Consider the following 21,187-nt stretch of genomic DNA (forward strand, 5'->3'; position numbering starts at 1 on the left):
GAGCAGCAGTAGCTCAGGACCCGAGAGTCCCGCTCTGTTTGGCCAGGATTAGTGCTAGGCTTTATTAGCACCCTGCGCAGGGACTGGGGGCAGGGAGCTGTGAACTGCAGTCTAACATACACTGGGTCAGTATTGAAGATTTAACTGTGCCAACAGAACAGCTGAAAATGTCAATATAATAACCAAGATTGCATCTGTTGTCTTATTCACTCAGAGATATATAGCTGCTAATAATGTTTCAAGGGGGACTGTAGCAACCTCAGTTGCTTGGCTCACCACTTAGTCTCATCTCAAAGCAAATGCGGAAGCAGGACTGCATGATCTCACACACAGACTCGTTTGTCAGATGGGCTCCCACTGGAGTCAGCAGCAAAGTCCTCAAAACCTGAAACAACCAAAACAAAGTCAGCACTAAGTGAGAGAATAAAGAGTTTGTAGCAGTAAATATTTGCAGTGTCATTTTAGTGTATGGGAAAAGAATACGTCAAAAATATAATCATAATATTTTCCACAGTACACGGTCATCATGGGACTTTTAACGGTATGAATAATATCTTCAGTAGATGTTGTATCACCGGCAAGTCTCAACACACACACACACAATAAAAGAAAAATTTTAATGTTTAAACGTCCAAGAAGTGACACAATACTGTAATAACAGTGGATTGAGTCAGCATTATAAACCCAATGATCTCAGTACACTGCATTGTGTGCACAACATATCATGCTACTGATTTCATACACTGTCACATCACCCAGCCCTGTTTTCGTGTATGTCTGGGTGAGATTTTAAGATTTGTCAGCCCATTACCTGGAGGATTTTCATGAGCACCACTTCATCACTAGCAGGGTCTGTCCCCACGAATCTTGCATGAGTGACCGCATCAGCCATGTTCTCAATCCCCTCTGCTGCTCCTTCATGATTGGCATCTGGAACAGACAGAAGTTTAAACAGTATGCCAGGCATTTCTTAAAGCTTCAAATGCATGAAGTAGTTTTATCTGGAATAACGATATACTGTATATCCTATGGTGAAGTGTCAAAACTGCATGGACATCGAATAATCGGTCTTATACATTTCGCTTGGTTCATCCCTTGCACACCCCTTCCGTTCACGGTACTCCGCGAGAAGGGTCTATCGCAGCCATCTGACATCTAATCACCAGATGTGTCCTTTGTGGGCAGGTGGGTAAATTGGCTGTCTAGGCAACGGGAACCAGTGTTTTGAAACCTAAGCTGGGCCAGAAAGCAAGCTGGGGCCAGGCTGCTTTTCTTTCCCAACGCCTTTAAAGACTATTTCATTAACTAATAAGCACAGGCTGTCTGGAATGGAAACCCGGGGCTCTTGCTGCAGGTAGAGTTCAGAGACGAGAAAACTATTCACTTCATTAGAAGCTTCACAAAAGAGGACGGGGAAGAGAAAAGGTGGCCTTCATTCTATTGCTCCACAAGTCATGCTTCAAATGGCAGACAATTTCCTGAGTTTTATTTCATTAACCTGGTGCATAAACTCTTGCTTCCCAATGTTTCTAGAATACGTGAATGGCTTTACAGAAAGTTAAGACAACGCAAATCACAAGGCATTTATTTTACAGTCTGAAAAGTGCAACAAGGTTAATGAGGAACTTTACATTTATGAAGAAAATGTAACCTAACCCACTATTAAAATCACCGATACTTAAGACCGCTAATAGAGATCGCATGGCAAAAAAAAAAAGGAGGTTATGAGCACTTGTGAATTTAGTGCTTTTATAGAAACAAAGGCCCAAATAAACATGAGACGTTCTTGTGCCCAATCTCCACGGAAACCAGAGCTATGGGCTATTCAGCACAACATTAAAAGTCATCTAAAAAACTAATCCTCACTTGGCACCAGCTACACAGACAGGCGGCAGGGTCCTTGTTGAAATAACAGCAGTGCGGGTGGGGCTGAGGGACTGTGTGCATGTGTGTAAGAGAACGTGTGTGAGAGCGGGGCTCAAACAGCTGTCGTGTAGTAAGAGGGTAAAGTCAAAGTACATTCAGACAATATCATCACGAAAAAACAACACGGCACGGAACGGCATGTATGATGCATGTCCTGAGCGTTAAGCCACAACTCCACGCATGCTAATCACTTAGCATCAAGATCAAGGAAATATACTCTTTATTTTAATTTCAAGTCACCAACTGATAGAAACCGTTCGTCTTACACAAGTCTCACATGCACCATTGTGCATGTAAATGTTCTACTAGTGTAGAAAATGGTATTTCATTTGTTGCATAAACCTCCCCAGAAGGAAACCTTAACGCGAGGGAAATCAGAAAAAGACATGCCGGATTGGGAGAGTGGGAATAGTAGGATCTGGAAATCTGTCAGTGCGGCCATCCCCCAGAGTCAGCCAACCTCAGGCCTGAGATTTGAGGGGAATTAAACCCTCGGCAAACGGACTCGCTCATACAAACGCAGACCCCCCAGTGTGCTAGAACGGCTCAGGTCTCACTGTACACTCGGAGTGAGAGACAACGAGACGTGTCATCGGGGACTGGTTGATAAAAAGCACATGCTGTAAATCTCAGGGGACGGGCGTTAGCTAGAATGCGCTTTAAACCGTGTGGGCTTCCTTTCGCAATTAGGAAGAGCGAGAATACATAAATGTGCGACTGTATAACATATGACTACGGAATAAATGCTGGTGTCTGTCATGCAGACGAGCGTGTCTGGTTATCTGTTTGACCAATAGATGGCAGTGTTCTTTATGTAGTGCTTACTGGACATAAGAAGTGTCATTATTTACCTCATCGTTTCAGATTAACTGTACTGCAGCAAAGCTTCTTCGGAGGCTGAAAATTTAGTGAGAGCGAAATCGAGAAAATCTGCCTGTTAGTGATGCAGTGTGCTAAAGCAGCCAAATCATTCGAAGAGTCTGCTGGAACTATAAAACGGTAAACCTTAGGGAATGGTGTGCGTTTCGTCTGTGGAATGCTAATTCGGCCTAATGATAATATCACTCCTCAAAGCAGATTAGGAGAGAGTGAATGAGCACAAGGCGTCAGTCAGTGTAAAATCACTTGCATGCCAAAAGGTCATTTAATCACAATCTCATACAACTGCATTAAGATATCGAGCTCCTCAAGTGTTCACATAGGATTAAAGCAACTATCAATCTCGCTGTGTGTGCGTATGCGTGCGTGCGACAAAAAATAAATAAAAGGTTTGAAATAAATACATGGCTTACATGATTTCAGTACCCACACAAAATACAAACAAGACGCACGCCAAATCAGAACAGCCGCTTCACTCAAATGATCTGCGGACGTGTTAAAAGCTTGCCGGATAGGAAGAGAAAACTTTAGCTTATGACAGGAACCATATGATCCCTTCTATGGCAAGGCGGCCTATCTTCCTGATCGCCCCAGGCTGGTTGCCATAGAAACCATTACACGTGAAACCCCCCCCTTTGATGAGATGCTGGATAAGAGATCAGTGCTGGATTGTGAGTGACAGCAGGCCTCTGGTAGCCCATGACTTATTTGTTAGGCATGTGCACGTGTGAATATTTCCTCTCCTGTGCCTATTGTTCACTTGATGCAATTCAGTTGTCATTTGGGTAAAACTAATCCACGTAACATGTCTGTGAATTCCAATGAACTACATTCATTTTTCTCAATTTAAACATCACGTCACGCTCAACAGTGACGTGTTTATGTCACGGCCAGTACATTTCCTCCGTTATTATTTGGAGGAGGAGGGTAGGGGGGGAGAATAAAAAAATCTGACTAAATGATGGGTCAAGTAACTCCTTGTTGCAATTGTAGCATTTCAGGTCATAGCGGGTCTCTCCAACTCTATTTTGTTGTGCAAACTGTACAGTTGCTTGACAAGTGCTGTCATATTATTTATTCAACACCCCCCACTATTTATGAGAGATTAGAGAAAAATGACGGATGGCTAACATCTGGAGCTGTGTGTTGGTTTTAGACATTCGCTGGCAAAATCGCACCATAGTTCTCTGCTAAGGCTATGGATTGGCTGTGCTAGTCACGTTTTTAGCAATACTAGTTCTCCTTACAGGGGTAGTTTATTTTATTCAACAATCCACAAAAAAGGTTCTATAAAAAAATTTCAATTTTATTTATATTTATATATATATATATATATATATATATATATATATATATATATATATATATATATATATACACACACATACATACATACACACACACACACACACACACACACACACACACACACACATATACACACATATACACACATATACACACATATACACACATATACACACACACACACACACACACACCTCTTCTGGTAAATATCTGTTACTTCACTGAAATCACGCTGCTTCTTACAATGAACTAAAACCACATTAGAAAACAAAAACTATATATGTAAACTATGTTTACATGAGAATATGGCAAACTGGATTTTACCTATGAGGCCGTAAGAGAGAAACTTGTTGACGGAAGTGAGAGCGAGGCCTGTGATTGGTCCGGTTGTGTCCTCCGAGCGAACAACTTCCAAGAAGGGTCGAAGAAAGACATTGGGCTCCACTTCGGAGAGGTCTGAAAGAGAACAAATGAGATATTAATGCATGTCAAAACACTGGGCTTATTCAGGTCAAATGTGTTTTAAAAACCTAGTTGCACTTCCTTGTTAAAGCGAACCAACATATAGATCCTCAACAGTGGAGCAAAACATCTAAATCGAAAATAGTGTTGTCATAAACAACTACAAAAAAAAATCAAATCAAATAAAATTTTGGCAACAATATAAGTTCAATACGGCAAACCAGATTTCCTGGGGCAGGTTTAATTCACCAGCAGCGTAGGATATCTTATTCCAACTCAATTTCTACAAGCTTTGCTAAAGCAGTGGTATAGAATGTAGGATTTAGCATTAATGAAATGTCTCATCTGAGTAACAACTAAAAAATAAAAATAAAAAAGCACACAAACCTTTTCTCATAATACATGGGGATTTGTGTCTAATAAAAAGCATGAAAACAGCACTGAGGGCAGTGAAGGATTATTTAAGATTCAAATCAAATATATTAAAAGCTTTGAGGCTGTAAAATGGCCCGAACAACGGATGTGTCTGTGGTCCATCGTGTACAATTGTACTATTTGAAAAGGTAAAACATACACCTACACCAGCATTTGTTACTGATGAACTCTCATGAAAAACATCAGAGCCTAGCGCACATAAATCCCTAATCTCACAGAGCCAGTAAATCACAGCAGCAGCGCAGGGCACTACACACTGCACATGCAGAATGCGGCTCTGAGTTGCATGTGTGGATGGGAAAGCACCTCGGGCCAATCCACTCAGGAATGGGAAGCAGCCCTTCTGAAAGCAATGGCGAGTTGAGGGTGAGAGGTTACAAAACACAAACCAGGTAAAACAACAAGGGAAAAATTAGCCGAGTCACGAAAGGTGGTGAAGACGATACGCTGGCGCTCTGCTTGCCGCTTTAATACGGCCTGGATTAATGCTCTCTAGAACGTTTACTTTATATAAGAAAAACGAAAAAAAAGCAACTTGTGACTTCAAAGCCCAAGATGAGCACATGTGACCACTGAGTATTAGCTGTGATATCTAATATCCCCGAGGCTTGTTTGGAAATCAAATATGAAACAATTTAAAAATCTCCACAGTTCGTTTTATCTGCGGCCAGGTCGCTCTCTGACGAGCCTCCAAAAGCAAATCTTCAGCTTCTCTGGGACCAGGGGTTGCTTTGCACTCTCGAGAGAAAAGCCTTGATGCTGCATTGTAGAGCAATTAATGCACTGGAAGTTCTTTGAAAACGCTGCCGTGTTTAGGAATAGACAGCGTAAGTGCTTTCGAGTTAAGTCCGTGAGAAAAGCGAACTCGCACGGCAACAACTAAAGTAACTTTGAAAAACTGCTCGAAGAAATATTCGCTAAGCTTTCAAAACACTGGGTGTAATAACTATTGTGCTAAATCATATCACAAGAGCTGGGAACTTTTAAGGGTGGGCTTAGTGTCTATTACTTTACAGTGGGAGAGGGGGTCTGAAAAGAAGCGCACAGACGTGGGAGAGAGCGCTAAAATGAATCTGTCAATAGAGTCTAATAAAGACTTCATCAGAGGCGATCACCCCGTAAGTGCCACCATGGCGCTCCAAGGATCTCAGGCTGGAGAACACAATTGTGTTGTATTGATCTGGAAGGCCATCAGCAAGCAGAGACATTCCATCAGCTGCCCCCTCTTCTCCTCACTCTCCCCCGCTTACGCGCCTGTATGTGTGGGCCAATCTCCTTAAATAAAGGATAAATATGACTCTGTACTTCGGAGAACTCTCCAGGGCCATGCAGGTAAATAAATAAAGAATAAAGGTTGGAGCATCACGGTGAGACAATCTCGCAGTAATCCCACCGCGTGACCTCCAGGTGACACGGCCTAAAATAAAACGGGGATTATAGGTGTTCTGCCCTCCGTGTATATTTCATCTAAAGGCAACGTGAATGAGTGCAAGTGGGTAAACGGGTGCGTGTGTACTTGCCGTTCTCGGTCAGGCAATCTCACAAACGGTATCGTATGACTGTAACCAGTGGAGATACTCGACATCGAAAGATGAAAATGCAAAACAAATCATCTGCTAGCGTTAAACTTGAAATGTGCGTTTTATTAACATCACTCGGCCTATAATTTTAAACCGGTGCAGAGGGGCTGCTAGTTTCCAACAACAGAAAGCGAACGGAATCCTTTTTGAAGCACCAGAGCTGTGCATCCATGTGTGTCTTGTATTGTGCTGTAACAAACCCAGCGCTCAGAGGACACGGAGCCTCATTGGAGCACCTGTAGGAAAACATTACAAAATGTCCATGCATTGGCACTGAAGCACAAAGAGTTTGATTTACAAACCAAAAAAAAAAAAAAAAAAAAAAAAAAGTGTTTATAGTGATGGTCAGTTTTACTAGCCAGAAAACAAACAGGCTTCTGTCCAGATATCAAGGTATAAATTCACAACAACCAAAATAATGAACACCATTTCCAGCTAGTGCGTAGGTGTGAACAGCCAGCCTCTGACCTAAATTCAGTTCTAAACTAAAAGGTTAACTAACAATCATTTTTTATTTTGCTTACTATATACATTTAATTTGTTCCTGCACACTTATAATTACCATTTATGATTAAATGGCACATGGGCTCCCTAACCTTGCTTGTTTTTAGAATACTGGAACTTGCGATTCATTGTTCTGCAGCTTCGGGTGTTAAACCAAAGCCGTGTATACCTGGAATTTAAATGTAAATAAATCTACAGCATTAAAAAAAAACCCATTTATCAGAAGAGAACTGAAAATATATATTCAGAATTATAAATGTAAATCTAAATGTACATATTTTGAATAATTTAACCACTAAAGACCCACAGAATTCCACAAAAGCATCATTTGGCAACCAAAAACTTTAAAAACTCTATTAGTCATTCGGTAAGCAGAGAAAGAATGGAGTTTTCTAGAAAATATAGATATAAAAAAAATAGTGTGGAAAAAAAACGAGAGCGAGAAAGAGGGAGAGAGAGAGAGAGAGAGAGAGAGAATGTGTGTATGTGCGTTGGACACTGCTATTCAGAGCAGCACATGATTAGACTACAGCACCAGAAATACAAACAGTGTCTGATGGAGTACTGGAGCCGACACTGCTTTGTATTTGCTTAATTTAACCACAAAAGAATGAATAACTTAATTTGTCAGACTGCTGTGTCACATATTTTAGTCCGTCATACCCGGGCTGCAGTCACTTGTAGTGTAAACACCAGTTCATTTCCATCCCTTAACAAATCAAACCCCTTTTTCTTTGCTAATAACGTGTATGGAAACGAATGCTCACAACAGTTTCTCAAAACAATAAAACTGCTACGAATTAAAACCTGAAAGATATTTCTTTAATTCATTCCGATTTAAGTGAATGTCATGAGTGAAGTAATGCAGAAGTCCCGAACTCTTTGATGGCACTGAAAATGTTCTCGCTTTGAAGTTCAATATGTGCATGTTGTAGGAACTGGCTTTGCATAGTCACCAAATGGCCAAAAGTGTCTGGACACCTGATCATCACATCCATATGAGGGTCTTTACTAATCTGTTGTCACAACACGGTCATATAGGACCTCTTTTTATGCTGGTGCATTAAAGCTTCCCTGGAACTAAGATGTGGTTCACACCTGGCATTAACAAACAAGATCACAAGTGGACGGCAGAGACACAGTGAAAAGACATAAGAAATCAGCAAAATGAATCTATAAAAAGCAACTGCTTTCCTTTATGCTCTTATGGGGAAAAAATATATTTTTATTCATTAACCTAGCGGCTATAGCATTACCATTCCAACAGTAGGAATTGACGCATGATCTCGATGCCTAAACCTACTAAGGACCAAATCCACACAGCCGCGATGCAAAAGCTAGCGGATCGCCTTCCCAGAAAACGTGAAGGCTCTGTCTCTTGAATGAATAAAGTGTTCAATCGATCCATCTATTGATCGAACCATCTATAAAAAGTGGATACGAAACAAAATGGACAGGCGTCCACATACTTTTGGCCCTATATAAGCAACTCGTCTGTATGATTCAGCACCAATCAAGTCCTAATAAAAGACGTTACAAGAGTGGAGTAAATATTTCCTCCAAAGTTTTGGCCCATGTCTCGGTGAGGTGGTGAGATGGGTATGGGGGTTAGTCACCCTGTGAGCAGCCCAGGCACTCGTGCTTATTGATCGGCTGCTAGAATTAGACACAGCGCCTCTGCTGCACTGTGCTCTGGGGGAGAGGGGACGCTCTAACAAGGCCAGCAAGGCCAACGCAAATCCAGTGAGACCCCTCATCTATGCCTGCAACCGGTCTAGCAATTCTGTCCTCTTTTGAAGGTGGGGAGGGGAAGGGGATGACACTGAGGAGTAGATTTGATGCACGTCAGCGCAGGACTCTCCCCCTTTTCCCTCTCCTCTAGCTCTTGAAGGAAATTGGCACTTGTCGAAAAGGGCAATTAGGATGTAACAATGTTATGGAAGTCCATATGGTTGTCCCGTACAGGCCGCAGTGGTATCTTATGAATGCTTTGAACAATGCCCTGCACAATCTAAACAGGCAATTTCGAAAGCCCCAGAGAAATTAAAACTTTTCTTGAAGCTTCCACAGTAACACAATGCAGCTCTGCTTTTAACATAGCGAGATCACAGCAGGGTTCTTCTATCCAGGGATGAAATTTAGTTGAATTTTTTTTATACAGTGTGAGGTTCTCTTGTCATTTCATTTCAGCAAGGACCAAAAAAAAATAACTCTGACTTGCTTCACCAGCTAAATATGTGTAGTTCAACTAACCGTACGTTTGGCTAATTCGTAATAGTTAAATGGCTCTCTAGGGTTCGAACAAGTCATCAATAAATGTAATAACCAGATAACTTTTCATTTTAAACTACAATTTGAACAATGTGGGATCAATGCTAAATGAGGCTCCTATTTGTAGCAGGGTGTTTACTAAACTACTCAGATTGCGCATGTTCTTAAGATAAGAAAGAGAAGATACGCAAGATAAGATCTTTACTGATCTACAGAGGACGCTTCACTTGCTCCAAGTTAACTACCAAAGGTAAAGTCAAAAATACTAAGATCAATTGTTTATTTATTTTTATAAAAAAGTAAATACTTTAAAATTACTTAAAGGAAAGATAACGTAAATGTGAACAGTAATAGGATTTATACATATTTATAATATCTCACATATTTCACAAAGAAATGAATAAATACTGCACCCAAACAGTATGACATAACTGCAAATATAATATTGATACCAGTCCAGGCGATATGAGCTGGCCAAACAAAACTCAAGGTCAGTTGAGGTTTTATTTTTGAATACGATTATCAAATAAACAAAGTAAAAAAAAAAATGTAAAAAGACAGTTTGACTACAGCAACAGTTCATTTCTTCTTTCTGCTGAAATCGTTACCGTGTGGATAAACGTAACTTTAATAATGATCGCATGATCTTTCCTCATGGAACATTTCCTCTTCTAACACTTTCTCATGCAAGTTGTGTTGTTCTGCAGGGTTCGTTATTTTTTCGCATAGACTAAACAGAACTACCATTAACAAACTACATAGTCACTAAATAACTGTGGGGGGAAAAATATGACCCAATATGACCTTCACCGGTTATTAGAAATAGAATATCTGTCGAAGATTTTACTCTCACAGTCCGATAAAGGATTAAGTAAATGCAAGTACATATGAGCCAGACTGTGAATTGAAGTTCAAATGAAATCCACACAGATTTTTAGACCACCGCAGTTTTTCTTAAATTTATTTGCTAAATAATCGTAAAGTTTTCTTCTCAATTAATATAACCAGTGTTTCAACATAACAAAAAATATATATAATTATAGATTATGTTAAAAAAAAAAATATATATATATATATATATATATATATATATATATATATATATATATATATATATATATATATATGTATATACAAACGTGAATATACCCCTCACATAAAAAGTGAAAAAAAAATATATATATATATTTTTTTTAATAGAGTAGTCAATATGCAGCTTGTATAGCAGTACTGATTTACTGTCCTCTAAAAATCACTCAGCATACTGCCATTACTGTCAAAATAACTGGCAACAAAAGTGAGTACACCCTAAGTGAACAAGTCAAAACTGAGTCCAAAGTGTCAAAATTTTGTGTGAACACCACTGTTATCCAGCACTGCCTTACTCCTCATGGGCATGGAATTCACCAGAACTGCACAGGTTGTTGCTGGAATTCTCTTTCACTCCTCCATAATGGCATGATGGAGCTGCTTAATGTTAGACACATGGCACTTCTCCACCTTCCCCTTGAAGATGCCCCACAGGTGCTCAATAGAGTTCAGGTCTAGAGACATACTTGGCCACTCAATCACCTTCACCTTCAGCAAGGCAGTTGTCATCTTGACTGTGTGTTTAGGGTCGTTTTCACTTTGGAAAACTGGCGATCAGCCCAGTTTCTGTAGCGAGGGCATCATGTTCTGTTTTAGAATGTCACATGTTGGTACAGTCAGTACATGTTTTAATCCACGTTTCCCCTCAATGAACCGCAGCTCTTCAGTACCAGCAGCACTCATGCAGCCCCAGTCCATGATACTACCACCACCATACTTGACCACAGACAAGACACGATTTTCTTGGTACTCTTCACCCGGGCATCGCCACACATGATGGACACCATCTGAGCCAAACAAGTTTACCTTAGTCTCATCAGACCACAGGACATGGTTCCAGTAATTCATGCTCTTGGACAGATCGTCTTCAGCAAACTGCTTGCAGGCCTTTTTTTTGTGAGCCAGCTTCAGAAGAGCTTCTGGGAGGACGGCCATGTTGCAGGATGAGGTGTATGGTCTGAGCACTGACAAGCGGACATTCCGCTTCTGGAACCTCTAAAGAAATGCTGAAAGCACTCATACGTCTGTTTTCTGAAGCCAGCTTCTGCAGTTGATGCACAGCACCCTTGTAAAGGCCTGATCCGAGTGGAACCCATATTGAAAAACCCTCTGTATGACACTGGCCACTGTACTGTAACTCAGTTTCATGGTGATACTGATATTCTTATCGCCTGGGCGTCTTTGTGGAGAGCAACAATTCTAATTCTCAAATCCTCAATGAGTCTTTTTTTGTGATAAGGTTCCATTTTAAAACATCCAGTGGTCAGTATGAGAGAATTGTACTCAAAGCACCAAATTTTAACTGCTCTAATACAGATACACAATTGTGTATTTTGTATGGATTTGTATGGATACTCCATGTACAGCTATTATCACTTAGGGTGTACTCACTTTTGTTGCCAGTTATTTCGATATAATATACTACTAAATAACTAATCTACTAAAATGTGAGATGTATATATAAATATTCAACACAACAAAGTTCTAGCACCACTGAAGAGTAGGGACAAACTGCCCACGTGGAAGGAAGGAAGAGAGAGAGAGAGAGAGAGAGAGAGAGTGTTTGTGTAATAAGAAATTCAGACAGATGAACTGGCATGTTTGATGAGTCCTTCCCTCTAATCCAAACCCTCTTTTCTTTCTCTCCTGCTCTCGTTGTGCAGCTCTGAATGGGCGGCCAAACGGCTGAGGCTTTGTTTGCCACACCTTGAGGCTGATATTAAAAGAGGTGCTGAGCGGGAGTGCAAACAAACAAACAGCAGCCCTGCACCTCACCTCTGACCTGAGGGGGCTTTGTTCAAATTGCCCTCTGGACTCATATTGACCAGCGACTGAAATGCTGCAGGATTTGACAGGGTTCAAAAATGAGCAGTATGTTAAGCCACTGACTTTGGTGATCTTCTGATCACTTAAACTGCAAAAATGATTATTGATTTTGGATGATGTAGATTTAAGACAACCATTTCACAGCTAATCGAGCTTGTTCAAATGTAACTGCAATTCACAAAAGTATGTAAAGACGTTGTATTAGAAAAAGTGATTTTACACACTATGGATTATGTATATTAATATTAATAATAGGAATAATACTTTATACAGCCTAATGTAGACTTTAGGCATTATTGAATTAAAGTACAGTTCGAACTACGCATTGCAAATGAAACTGCTAAATCTTAAGCATTAAAATAAAGCTGCATCATCAAAATCACTCCACACTTCTGTAACCATTTCAAATTCACTCCTGATCTTCGGACTATAACTAAATAGTGTATCTATTTAAAAACAAATGGCGTCGACAAAATATTCCAAAACACGATGCATTCACAAACCATGACTTCATTACGATCCGCGCTTCATGCGACTCACACCTGTTATCCTGCAAATAAAATGTATTTTTTATGCTTCATTTTTTTTTTTACACAGAAGCCACATTATTCTGGCAGAGCCGAGCGGGCCGGGGCGTACAGTAATGTGTTTCACAGTGTGCAGGACGGCTCATGATGGATGGACTTCTGCTCCAAAATGCGTTACGCTCAATCAACTCATAAATAACGGATGTTATATCATGCTGAATTAAAACATTTGAGAGAATGGCAGGCATACACAGTTCAGTTCCGCTGTTCATGTATGTGTGTGTGTGTGTGTGTGTGTACTTCCTCAAGAATGTGTTGCTGAAGGTTGCTTCCTGTATTTACGAGGCCAGTAAGAACTAGCACGGATGTATTATAACTCTATAACTATGTATTCATTATATTTTTTTTTTTCAACACACACTGCAAATCAATTCAAAGTCAACTGTACACTTTAAATAGTTGAAATAACGCCATTCGAGCTTCTCGAAATAAATTTGTGATGATACTGACCGTGTGATTACAGCCTGTCTTTCATTCTTTGAAGTATGAAAGAACGTTATAGAGGGGGAAAAAAATTATAAATTCAACCCTGTTTAAACACACAATACATACACCAACACGGTGTGACCTTCATCAGAGATGGTTCGGAATTAACACCTTAGATCAGAGGAAAACCAAACAGTGTGTGCAAGACCCTCACTTTCCATCATCTGTTTTGATCCTGCACGACTGGCCAGCCGTGACGCGTCTTGAGTAGGGCAAGAAGGATGAGGGTGGAGGGTTCGTTTTAGTGGGATAGCGTAAGGAGTTAAGCCTGGAAGAGTGGGCAGTGGCGCAGGACACACATGCTCTGGTTTTCAGCAGATTTCTCACCCTGCATACTACAATCCACAACTGCACGGAAAGAACGACAGAGAGAAAAAAAGTGAGAGGGAATAAAAAAAAAAAAAAAAAAAAAAAGACTGACAGAGTGGGGGAAGAAGAAATAAAGCAGGCCGACAAGAGACTGAGCCTGTGCCTTATTTGTTTCACCTGCTGCATTCCTTCAACTCCGTGCTAATGGCATTCCCAGGGGTTATGAGAGAATCCTGCAACCAGGCACTGTAGAGCTCGACTACAGGCCTCAGCTACTGTGTTTGCAAGACACAATACCCACAGACACTGAAGCGCATACTAAAACAAACCCTGCCTACGATTACATGGCCTGGAAAAGCACAAAGAAAGTGTCAGGAGAAAGTGCGCGTGTGTTACGAGTCCTTTTGCCAAAAATGTTGCCGAAATTACTATTAACGTACGGCTCATAATACCAGGCAATAAATGAAACATTTTAATATTGTTGGATGAACAATCAATTAATCTATCCATCTATTAATGAAGCGATAGATCATGGGCAGTTTGAAATCCTCACAATGAATATAAATTGTCCAAACATTCTTAATGAATAAAAGGTTCAACAGGATGATGATTAGAGCGGTGAAATTTTATTTAATTGTGTGTTCAACACAATGCCGCTCACCTCCAGGACAACTGTACCATTAAGCAGTACCCTAAACCAGTGAAAACATGAAAACGCGCAGTAACGTATAAGTCTCTCGGCACTGGCAGTAAATCCTGTATGTGTGTTCTATAAAGCGCAGCAGTTAGGTGGGCTGGATTAGGATCGAGTCACCTAATGACTGTGTAATGAGCAGGCGCATTAAAGAGGATTAATCTTAATCTGAGCTGTTTCACTTTGCTACGAATGTGTGAAAAGGCAGAGGGCTAGAAAGTAGCAAAACAATGGCTGGAAAAGCATACGGTGGTGAGACGTTATAACGGCGTTGTCGGCACTCTCGACCCCTCTGTTACCAGTAACGTGAAATTCAGTTCTCTGAGAGCTGTACTGTGTAAAACACCCCAATCAAAATCTCAACCCGGTTTCGCACGGTAATAATATGGCCAGGGACAAAAGGGTTGTGCTCCCAAGTGTCAATCTCACTCTCCATGGCAACAGCTGATGACTTTGGAACAACACACGCTGAGGGACAACATTTCTGGGCGCTGATGCCTTAGGATCACTGCAGCGGGCGAACACAAGAGCGGATCGGGTTTAAACCCAGTGGGGCACTGAAACGTAACTCTGAGAGTGGCAGGCGATGCCCTGTGCAGCTTAGCAGACCAAGGCGACAAATGTCAAAAATGACTCCCCTGAGTGCCGGCATGTCTACGATATAGTAACCGGCCCAGCGTGTAAAGGAAAGAAGATCTGAAAGAGCGCAGCGTACCTTCTACACACTGAGGCCTTCTCCAGTCTCCTCTAGATAAATACAGTTCCAGTGGGGGAGGCAAAATAAATAAATAAACCCACTAATTAAGTTGGACATGCCCGGCCTCAACTGTGCCTAAGAGTTTAAGAATCTGAAGATCTAACACTAAAGTACTTGAGCTGAATTCACATCCCATCCCGGTCCTTTCGAGTGATGTCTAAAGTGCACTTCCCTGGGGCTTGCTGTTTGTCATAAAACATCTCTCAGCACACAATTTACCCAAAACTGGAGAGGCAAAAAAAAAAAAGAATACAAACACAATTTCCAGAAGTGGTGGAGGAGTAAAAGTCTACAGCCGTTTGCCAGCAGTGTGGTAACTTTAAACCGTACAGCGTTAAGTGGCTCCTCCACCATATTGTGTGGTAATGTGGGACAGCTGAGCACATGGGCCCTGTGCCAGGGAGTGCATTATCTTTATGAATTCATGACAAAATTCTTTTTAGGCAGCAAACGCCAGATAGGTGTTTGTAAACATTCATGCTCCTTTCACATGAGAATGTCTCGTACAGATGGAGCTTCGGCGTAGCGTTACTTATTTTCAAGAAATCTTTCCTGCTTTTCTAGCGTTCTGCCAATACACAACCTTTTACTAAGTGCCAACATTCAATAAAAGTACAGTGTTTGTATAATTCTTTGCTGTCTACAGACCAACACAGACTTGACTGGAGTTTATATGTGCAAATATGAAGAAAGCAATAAGACAAACAAACGGAATATTCTGATCCTTCCAACAACTTGGGAAAGCTAAAAAAAAGGAAAAAAAAAAAAGGTTTAACTTCAATATCGGAGATGAAGTTAATATTTTAAGCGCTCAATGTTTCAATGTGTAAAAAAAAAAAAAAAAAAAGGCATTTATACTGGTGTGTGCTGTAGAAATGCAGGTCACTGAACTAAGTTTCCAGTCTCATCAACTACACGGGCCCAATGCAGCTTTTTACAACAGCTCAAACCCAAGATTCATTGCGATAATGATTATCTAACTTCAGAAGCAGTCTATGAACTTGTACTAGACTAACTGTTGTAAACGAGGAAAACGCAGCAGAACCTAAACAAGGCATTCTCTATTGTCTATACGGGTGACGGTTGAGACAAAACCTGAAAGTTGACAACAGGTTTATCTATTTAATGCTTAATATTAAAAAACAAGTTAGACTAAAAAAGAAATAAGGACATTTCTGTTTGGAGAAATCGGAACGAATACCCCGAAAACAGTTCTCTATACATTAAAGCGAATTTGTTTGACATGCTGTTGTTTCCTCTAACAGAACCCTTTCCCATAATTCAGGTTTTTGCCGTCTGTTGCGTCTCCATCGCTCTCTGTCCGTTCAGCGCACGCAAGGCTGCGCCTATCCAATCCGACTGGCATCACAGCCGTGGAATGCTGAAGTCCACATTTTTCCCATTCAGCAAGGAAAAAACGCCCTTTCAAAACCAATCAACTAGAAATGTTGCTTTGTTTTTATTTTTTGACTGAACTTCCTGGAACCCATTATGAAGCTGTCAGGGATGTATATTTAGCTATGGCAACAACGCGTCTCCTCGCACACTTGCGCCACTGGTCATGTCACCTCGGATAAACAGAAAACAACGGACTACCCTCTTTGTCACCTTTAAAGAAAATAACTCAATGTGGATTAGAAAGAGGTGAACAAGAAGAGCATACATATCTCTGATTTCACCATGAACAGGTTAGCGCAGTGTTACAATCAGTACATTACATATAACTGGTGAAAATGGACCTAAAATAATTACGAAACAGGGGTCGATAACCTAAATAATAATAAATAATTATTATTTATCATTATTATTCAACTAAGGAATCAACTGGCTTTCAACCTATAGTCTTTTTAATAAGACAGTGGTGCACAATAAACCTGGCAATTTTAAATCCCTTCGCATTTTATTTATAATATGATATCGTGAAGATTCTTAATGAGCACAAAAAGCACTAAAGCACACTAGAGAGGAAAATGCAAAAATAAAAACAGCACAAAAAAAAAAAAAAAAAAAAAAGAATGAAATTAATTTAAATTAAAAAAATGACAAACACCTAGAAATTGTCATCTTAGTGAGATGATATTCAGGCAGTAGGGAAAACACTTGGATTAAACATTTGAAGGCACTGGGGGGATTTGGGGTGAAACAATGTCAGATGAAATCAGTAGGAAATTGTTTAAATGCTGAACGTTATAAGGAATGTTGACGATCAGCATATGGCAGGTTAGAAGTTCATGAGGCAGGTTAAAAGTTCTGAAGGTAGGCAGTGGTGGTATATTAAATTAAAGTAGGTCTCTGGAGCATTTGTGTGGGGTTAAGAGAGGTTGTGTTAAGGTCAGGGCTGAGCTCTCTCTGGCCTTAAGTGACCTTATGTTTACGTACAAAATGCATTGCTAGATTGGCCAAGCGAAATTTCTGAAAACTGAATTCTCTTTACAAAATATGCACAAGGATCTAGTCACAAGAAACACAAACAAACACATCAACTGTTATTTATGTATTAAAATAAAGTCTTAAAAAATATAAATATATTTTTTTGTTTTACAGATAAAAAGAAAGAAATCGTGGGATGTTTTCTTAACAGACCTATGCATATCTAATGGTGAATAAATAGACCCCATGTTGTAAACCCCGCGTGTGCTGGTTCATAGATTCATTATGCTATGACCTTGTGTCCGACTCCGTAAAGAACAAGACCCATGCTGCTACTAGCAAGTGCTCGGGTCATAAATTTCTGTGACAGGATTTCATCACTCTCGGCTACTAGCACCGTGTCGGTATAGCAGGAATTTTTACAGTTTAAAACAAACACAGGCTTATGTGCATAACTGAGATGGCTAGAATATGTAGAGTGCATTCAAGAACTGCTTAACAAGAAAGGCAGAATAGTACAGCACCCAAAAATCCATTAGAACCAAAGATGCTAAAAAAAAAAATGCTTAGAACCAGACACACACACAAAAAAAATATTTTGTAAACAAAACTGAATGCTATTCACATTTATAAGCTAGCACGCACCACATTTTCTGAAAAAAATAATATAATAATAACAATCAAATAAATAAAGCAAGTATTGTAACGAGATAACTGATGCAGGACACAAACAATCTTTGAATCATCCAATTAGCCAGTATCTCATAAAAGAGTCATCAAAATGACAGAGCATTAACAAAACCCAGCTAAGATCTTAAACAGGAAAGAATCACAACCCACTAGTTTTGACTGGCAGTAAATTACCCAGCGAGCATTGCACCACATGAAGTTAAAAAAAAAAAAACTGTGAGCAGCCGCTGAGGGAAGGGAAGGGGGGGCTGCCGTAACTGTATATCGGCAGGTCTATTTTGCTTTCAGAGCAGTCATCACCTCCTTGTTGTCCTAGGTTGTTAGCATGTCCCCTGGTCAGCTGTGGGGGCCTCCTCTCTGCCAGCCTGCCGTCTATGTCAGCATAGTGGCTTTTGTTAAAATATGTAATCGGCTGCGCTGATCCCATTCTATTTAAGAAGAACTCGTCAACAGGTTTAAAAGGCTGGCCACATGTGTCACCCTTCTCGCTTGCGTATTTATATGTGCGCCCCTGAATGGCTGGCAGTTGTTTAATCATCTGAGAGCGCCTGTTCCTCTTCCACGCCCCTGACGCCAACAAGAACGTTTTGAACCATGTCACCTTTACAATGGCACTCTGCTTCAAAACCAGCTGCTGCCCAAAAATAGGAGCAACTTTCCTTTTTTTAAGTTTATGCCAGGCCACCACTTGAATGCTGTTGCCTTTGCCAGAGGTCTGTTATTTGCCAACTGTAGGCAGGGAGGACTTCAAAGGCTTTCGGCTGTACAGGCTAATTTTGTCATAGGATTCACTGGAGAGTAATTGAAAGTGAGCTGGACATGTTCAATGAAGAAGGTGATGAGCACACAGACAACACCGCCTAAACACCTGAATCACTAGTGAATATTCTCATACACAGGTGGCCGATTACCACTTCACTGGCAGTCAAGAGATAAACTACCTTAATAACGTTACAGGAACATCTAATGTTACACAGGATGGGACTGAGGGTGATGATTTGTCCTGACTAGAAGGACAACCACTAATGAAAAAGCCGGAGAGATGTTCGGCACCGAGGCACGACCATGCATACTACGCACTTCATCATGTACAACTTGTGCTTGCAGGAAGAAAATCCAGATAGAAAACGCACTCAACTATTGTTCAACTTGTTACATGACAAAACCATTTGATTATTGTTATAGCACAGGTATTAATGCTTATCTAAAAACCTTTAATGACCATAATTATATAGATATTAATAGTTAGATGCCTCAACCTTCCAAAGACAATCAGTTCTGATCTTAAATTGAAATTTTCTCCAGTAATTATTCCCTAAGGTGAAGAAGAAAATTGTACGTGTTTGTTTTGAAGGGATTTACTTTAAGGGAAATAAATTTGTTGAATTTGTTGTTTACTATAATAAATTAAAAAAATCTGGTCGACACTATTCTGTGTTTTGTGCATCTGTGATACAGTGTCTTGTTTTATCTGCACTGTCTTTCGTCTGCACCGTTTGCACTTCACTTTCTTTAGTCCTCAGCTGTTGTGTGATGTGGCTCTGTGTTGTTTTATGTGTATGCAGCTCTATGTCGTGTGATGTGGCTCTGTGTTTTATGTGTATGCAGCTCTATGTCGTGTGATGTGGCTCTGTGTTGTTTTATGTGTATGCAGCTCTATGTCGTGTGATGTGGCTCTGTGTTTTATGTGTATGCAGCTCTATGTCGTGTGATGTGGCTCTGTGTTTTATGTGTATGCAGCTCTATGTCGTGTGATGTGGCTCTGTGTTTTATGTGTATGCAGCTCTATGTCGTTGTTTTATGTGTATGCAGCTCTATGTCGTGTGATGTGGCTCTGTGTTGTTTTATGTGTATGCAGCTCTATGTCGTGTGATTTGGCTCTGTGTTGTTTTTTTTGTATGCAGCTCTATGTTGTGTGATGTAGTTCTGTGTTGTTTTATGTGTATGCAGCTCTATGTTGTGTGATGTAGCTCTGTGTTGTTTTATGTGTATGCAGCTCTATGTTGTGTGATGTAGCTCTGTGTTGTTTTATGTGGCACCAGGGTTCTGGAGAAACATTTCACGGTGTTCGGTGTCAGCTTTATATGATGACAATAAAAGCTTCTTGACTTGAATTGACTGATGTTATTTGAAGCTAATTTTTTTACTTGACAATTGCTACCTTACTAACTAAGGATACGTTATCATGTTTTTAAGCAACGTTTATAGTAGATGGAGTCCAGTCAAGTTTACAGATACATTTTGTGAATAATTTGAAGCGTGTAGGAGCATGTTCTTGATGTGGTTATCGTGCAAAAGCTTGCATTAAATGATAGTTTTTATTAGTGATGTTGGCTTATTGATTCTTCTTGGTCAGAAGGGATTAAGTTGATTTGGAGCAAAGTTCTGAAATGAACCCTCTAGTTAACAGTTATGGAAGGAGGCTTTAATTGTATTGAACAGTCTAAAGTAGAGCCAACCCTTTAAGTTCTACTCTAAAGGAAAGTCTTCAGGGATGAGGACTGGGCGCTTTGTCGACATCATTCATTATAAAATAAAATAAAAATGTGTATACATAAACAACATTGGAAACCTCGTAGCGCACTAACAATTACAGCATTGTTTAAACGGTTTACGCCAATACGACTGCCAGGCTTTTCTTGACAATGTTTGTTTGTGTGGAAAAAAAAAAATGTGAGAGTGGCAAACCCAGACTAACAATCTAATGCACATTAGATATGTGTATTAGAATGTTCATGGTCACAAGGTCCTTATGGGGCATGAAATAACAAGCAGCTGTGTGCACTGTGTGTGCAGAGTGAGGTTTATTAGCCCTATCTATAAAGGCAGCCTGGGATTCACACTAGGACGCCCTAGGCTTAAGATCTCAACGTCGCACAAGGCACTGCCTCTGCAATACTAATATTAGCCCTTATTTCTGCAAACCCCGACTCCTCTCCATTCCCCATCTGTTCAGGATTAGCCTGCTATTGAGCCCAGATTCACATCACAACCTCTGCACCTCACAGCTTCT

General features: G+C 40.3%; 1 protein-coding gene and 1 long non-coding RNA gene across 6 annotated transcripts in view; one reads left to right on the forward strand and one right to left on the reverse strand.

Moving 5' to 3' along the window:
* gbf1 (golgi brefeldin A resistant guanine nucleotide exchange factor 1) overlaps nucleotides 1-21,187 on the reverse strand; it is a 55,838-nt gene that overhangs the window by 18,924 nt on the left and 15,727 nt on the right. For all 5 annotated transcript variants that reach the window (XM_046837003.1, XM_046837001.1, XM_046837005.1 and 2 more), the window contains 3 exons: nucleotides 4,438-4,569; nucleotides 812-930; nucleotides 277-385 (listed from right to left, as the gene is read on the reverse strand). In XM_046837003.1, coding sequence (XP_046692959.1) covers nucleotides 277-385; nucleotides 812-930; nucleotides 4,438-4,569 — 360 coding nt within the window. The remainder of the gene's footprint in view (nucleotides 1-276; nucleotides 386-811; nucleotides 931-4,437; nucleotides 4,570-21,187) is intronic.
* Nucleotides 9,582-13,301, forward strand: LOC124377702. The gene is made up of 3 exons (XR_006924110.1): nucleotides 9,582-9,615; nucleotides 12,119-12,326; nucleotides 12,879-13,301. It is a non-coding gene; the product is annotated as an uncharacterized LOC124377702 (long non-coding RNA).

Source organism: Silurus meridionalis, chromosome 2 (genome assembly GCF_014805685.1).
Source record: "Silurus meridionalis isolate SWU-2019-XX chromosome 2, ASM1480568v1, whole genome shotgun sequence".
In the NCBI taxonomy this organism is placed as follows: domain Eukaryota; kingdom Metazoa; phylum Chordata; class Actinopteri; order Siluriformes; family Siluridae; genus Silurus; species Silurus meridionalis.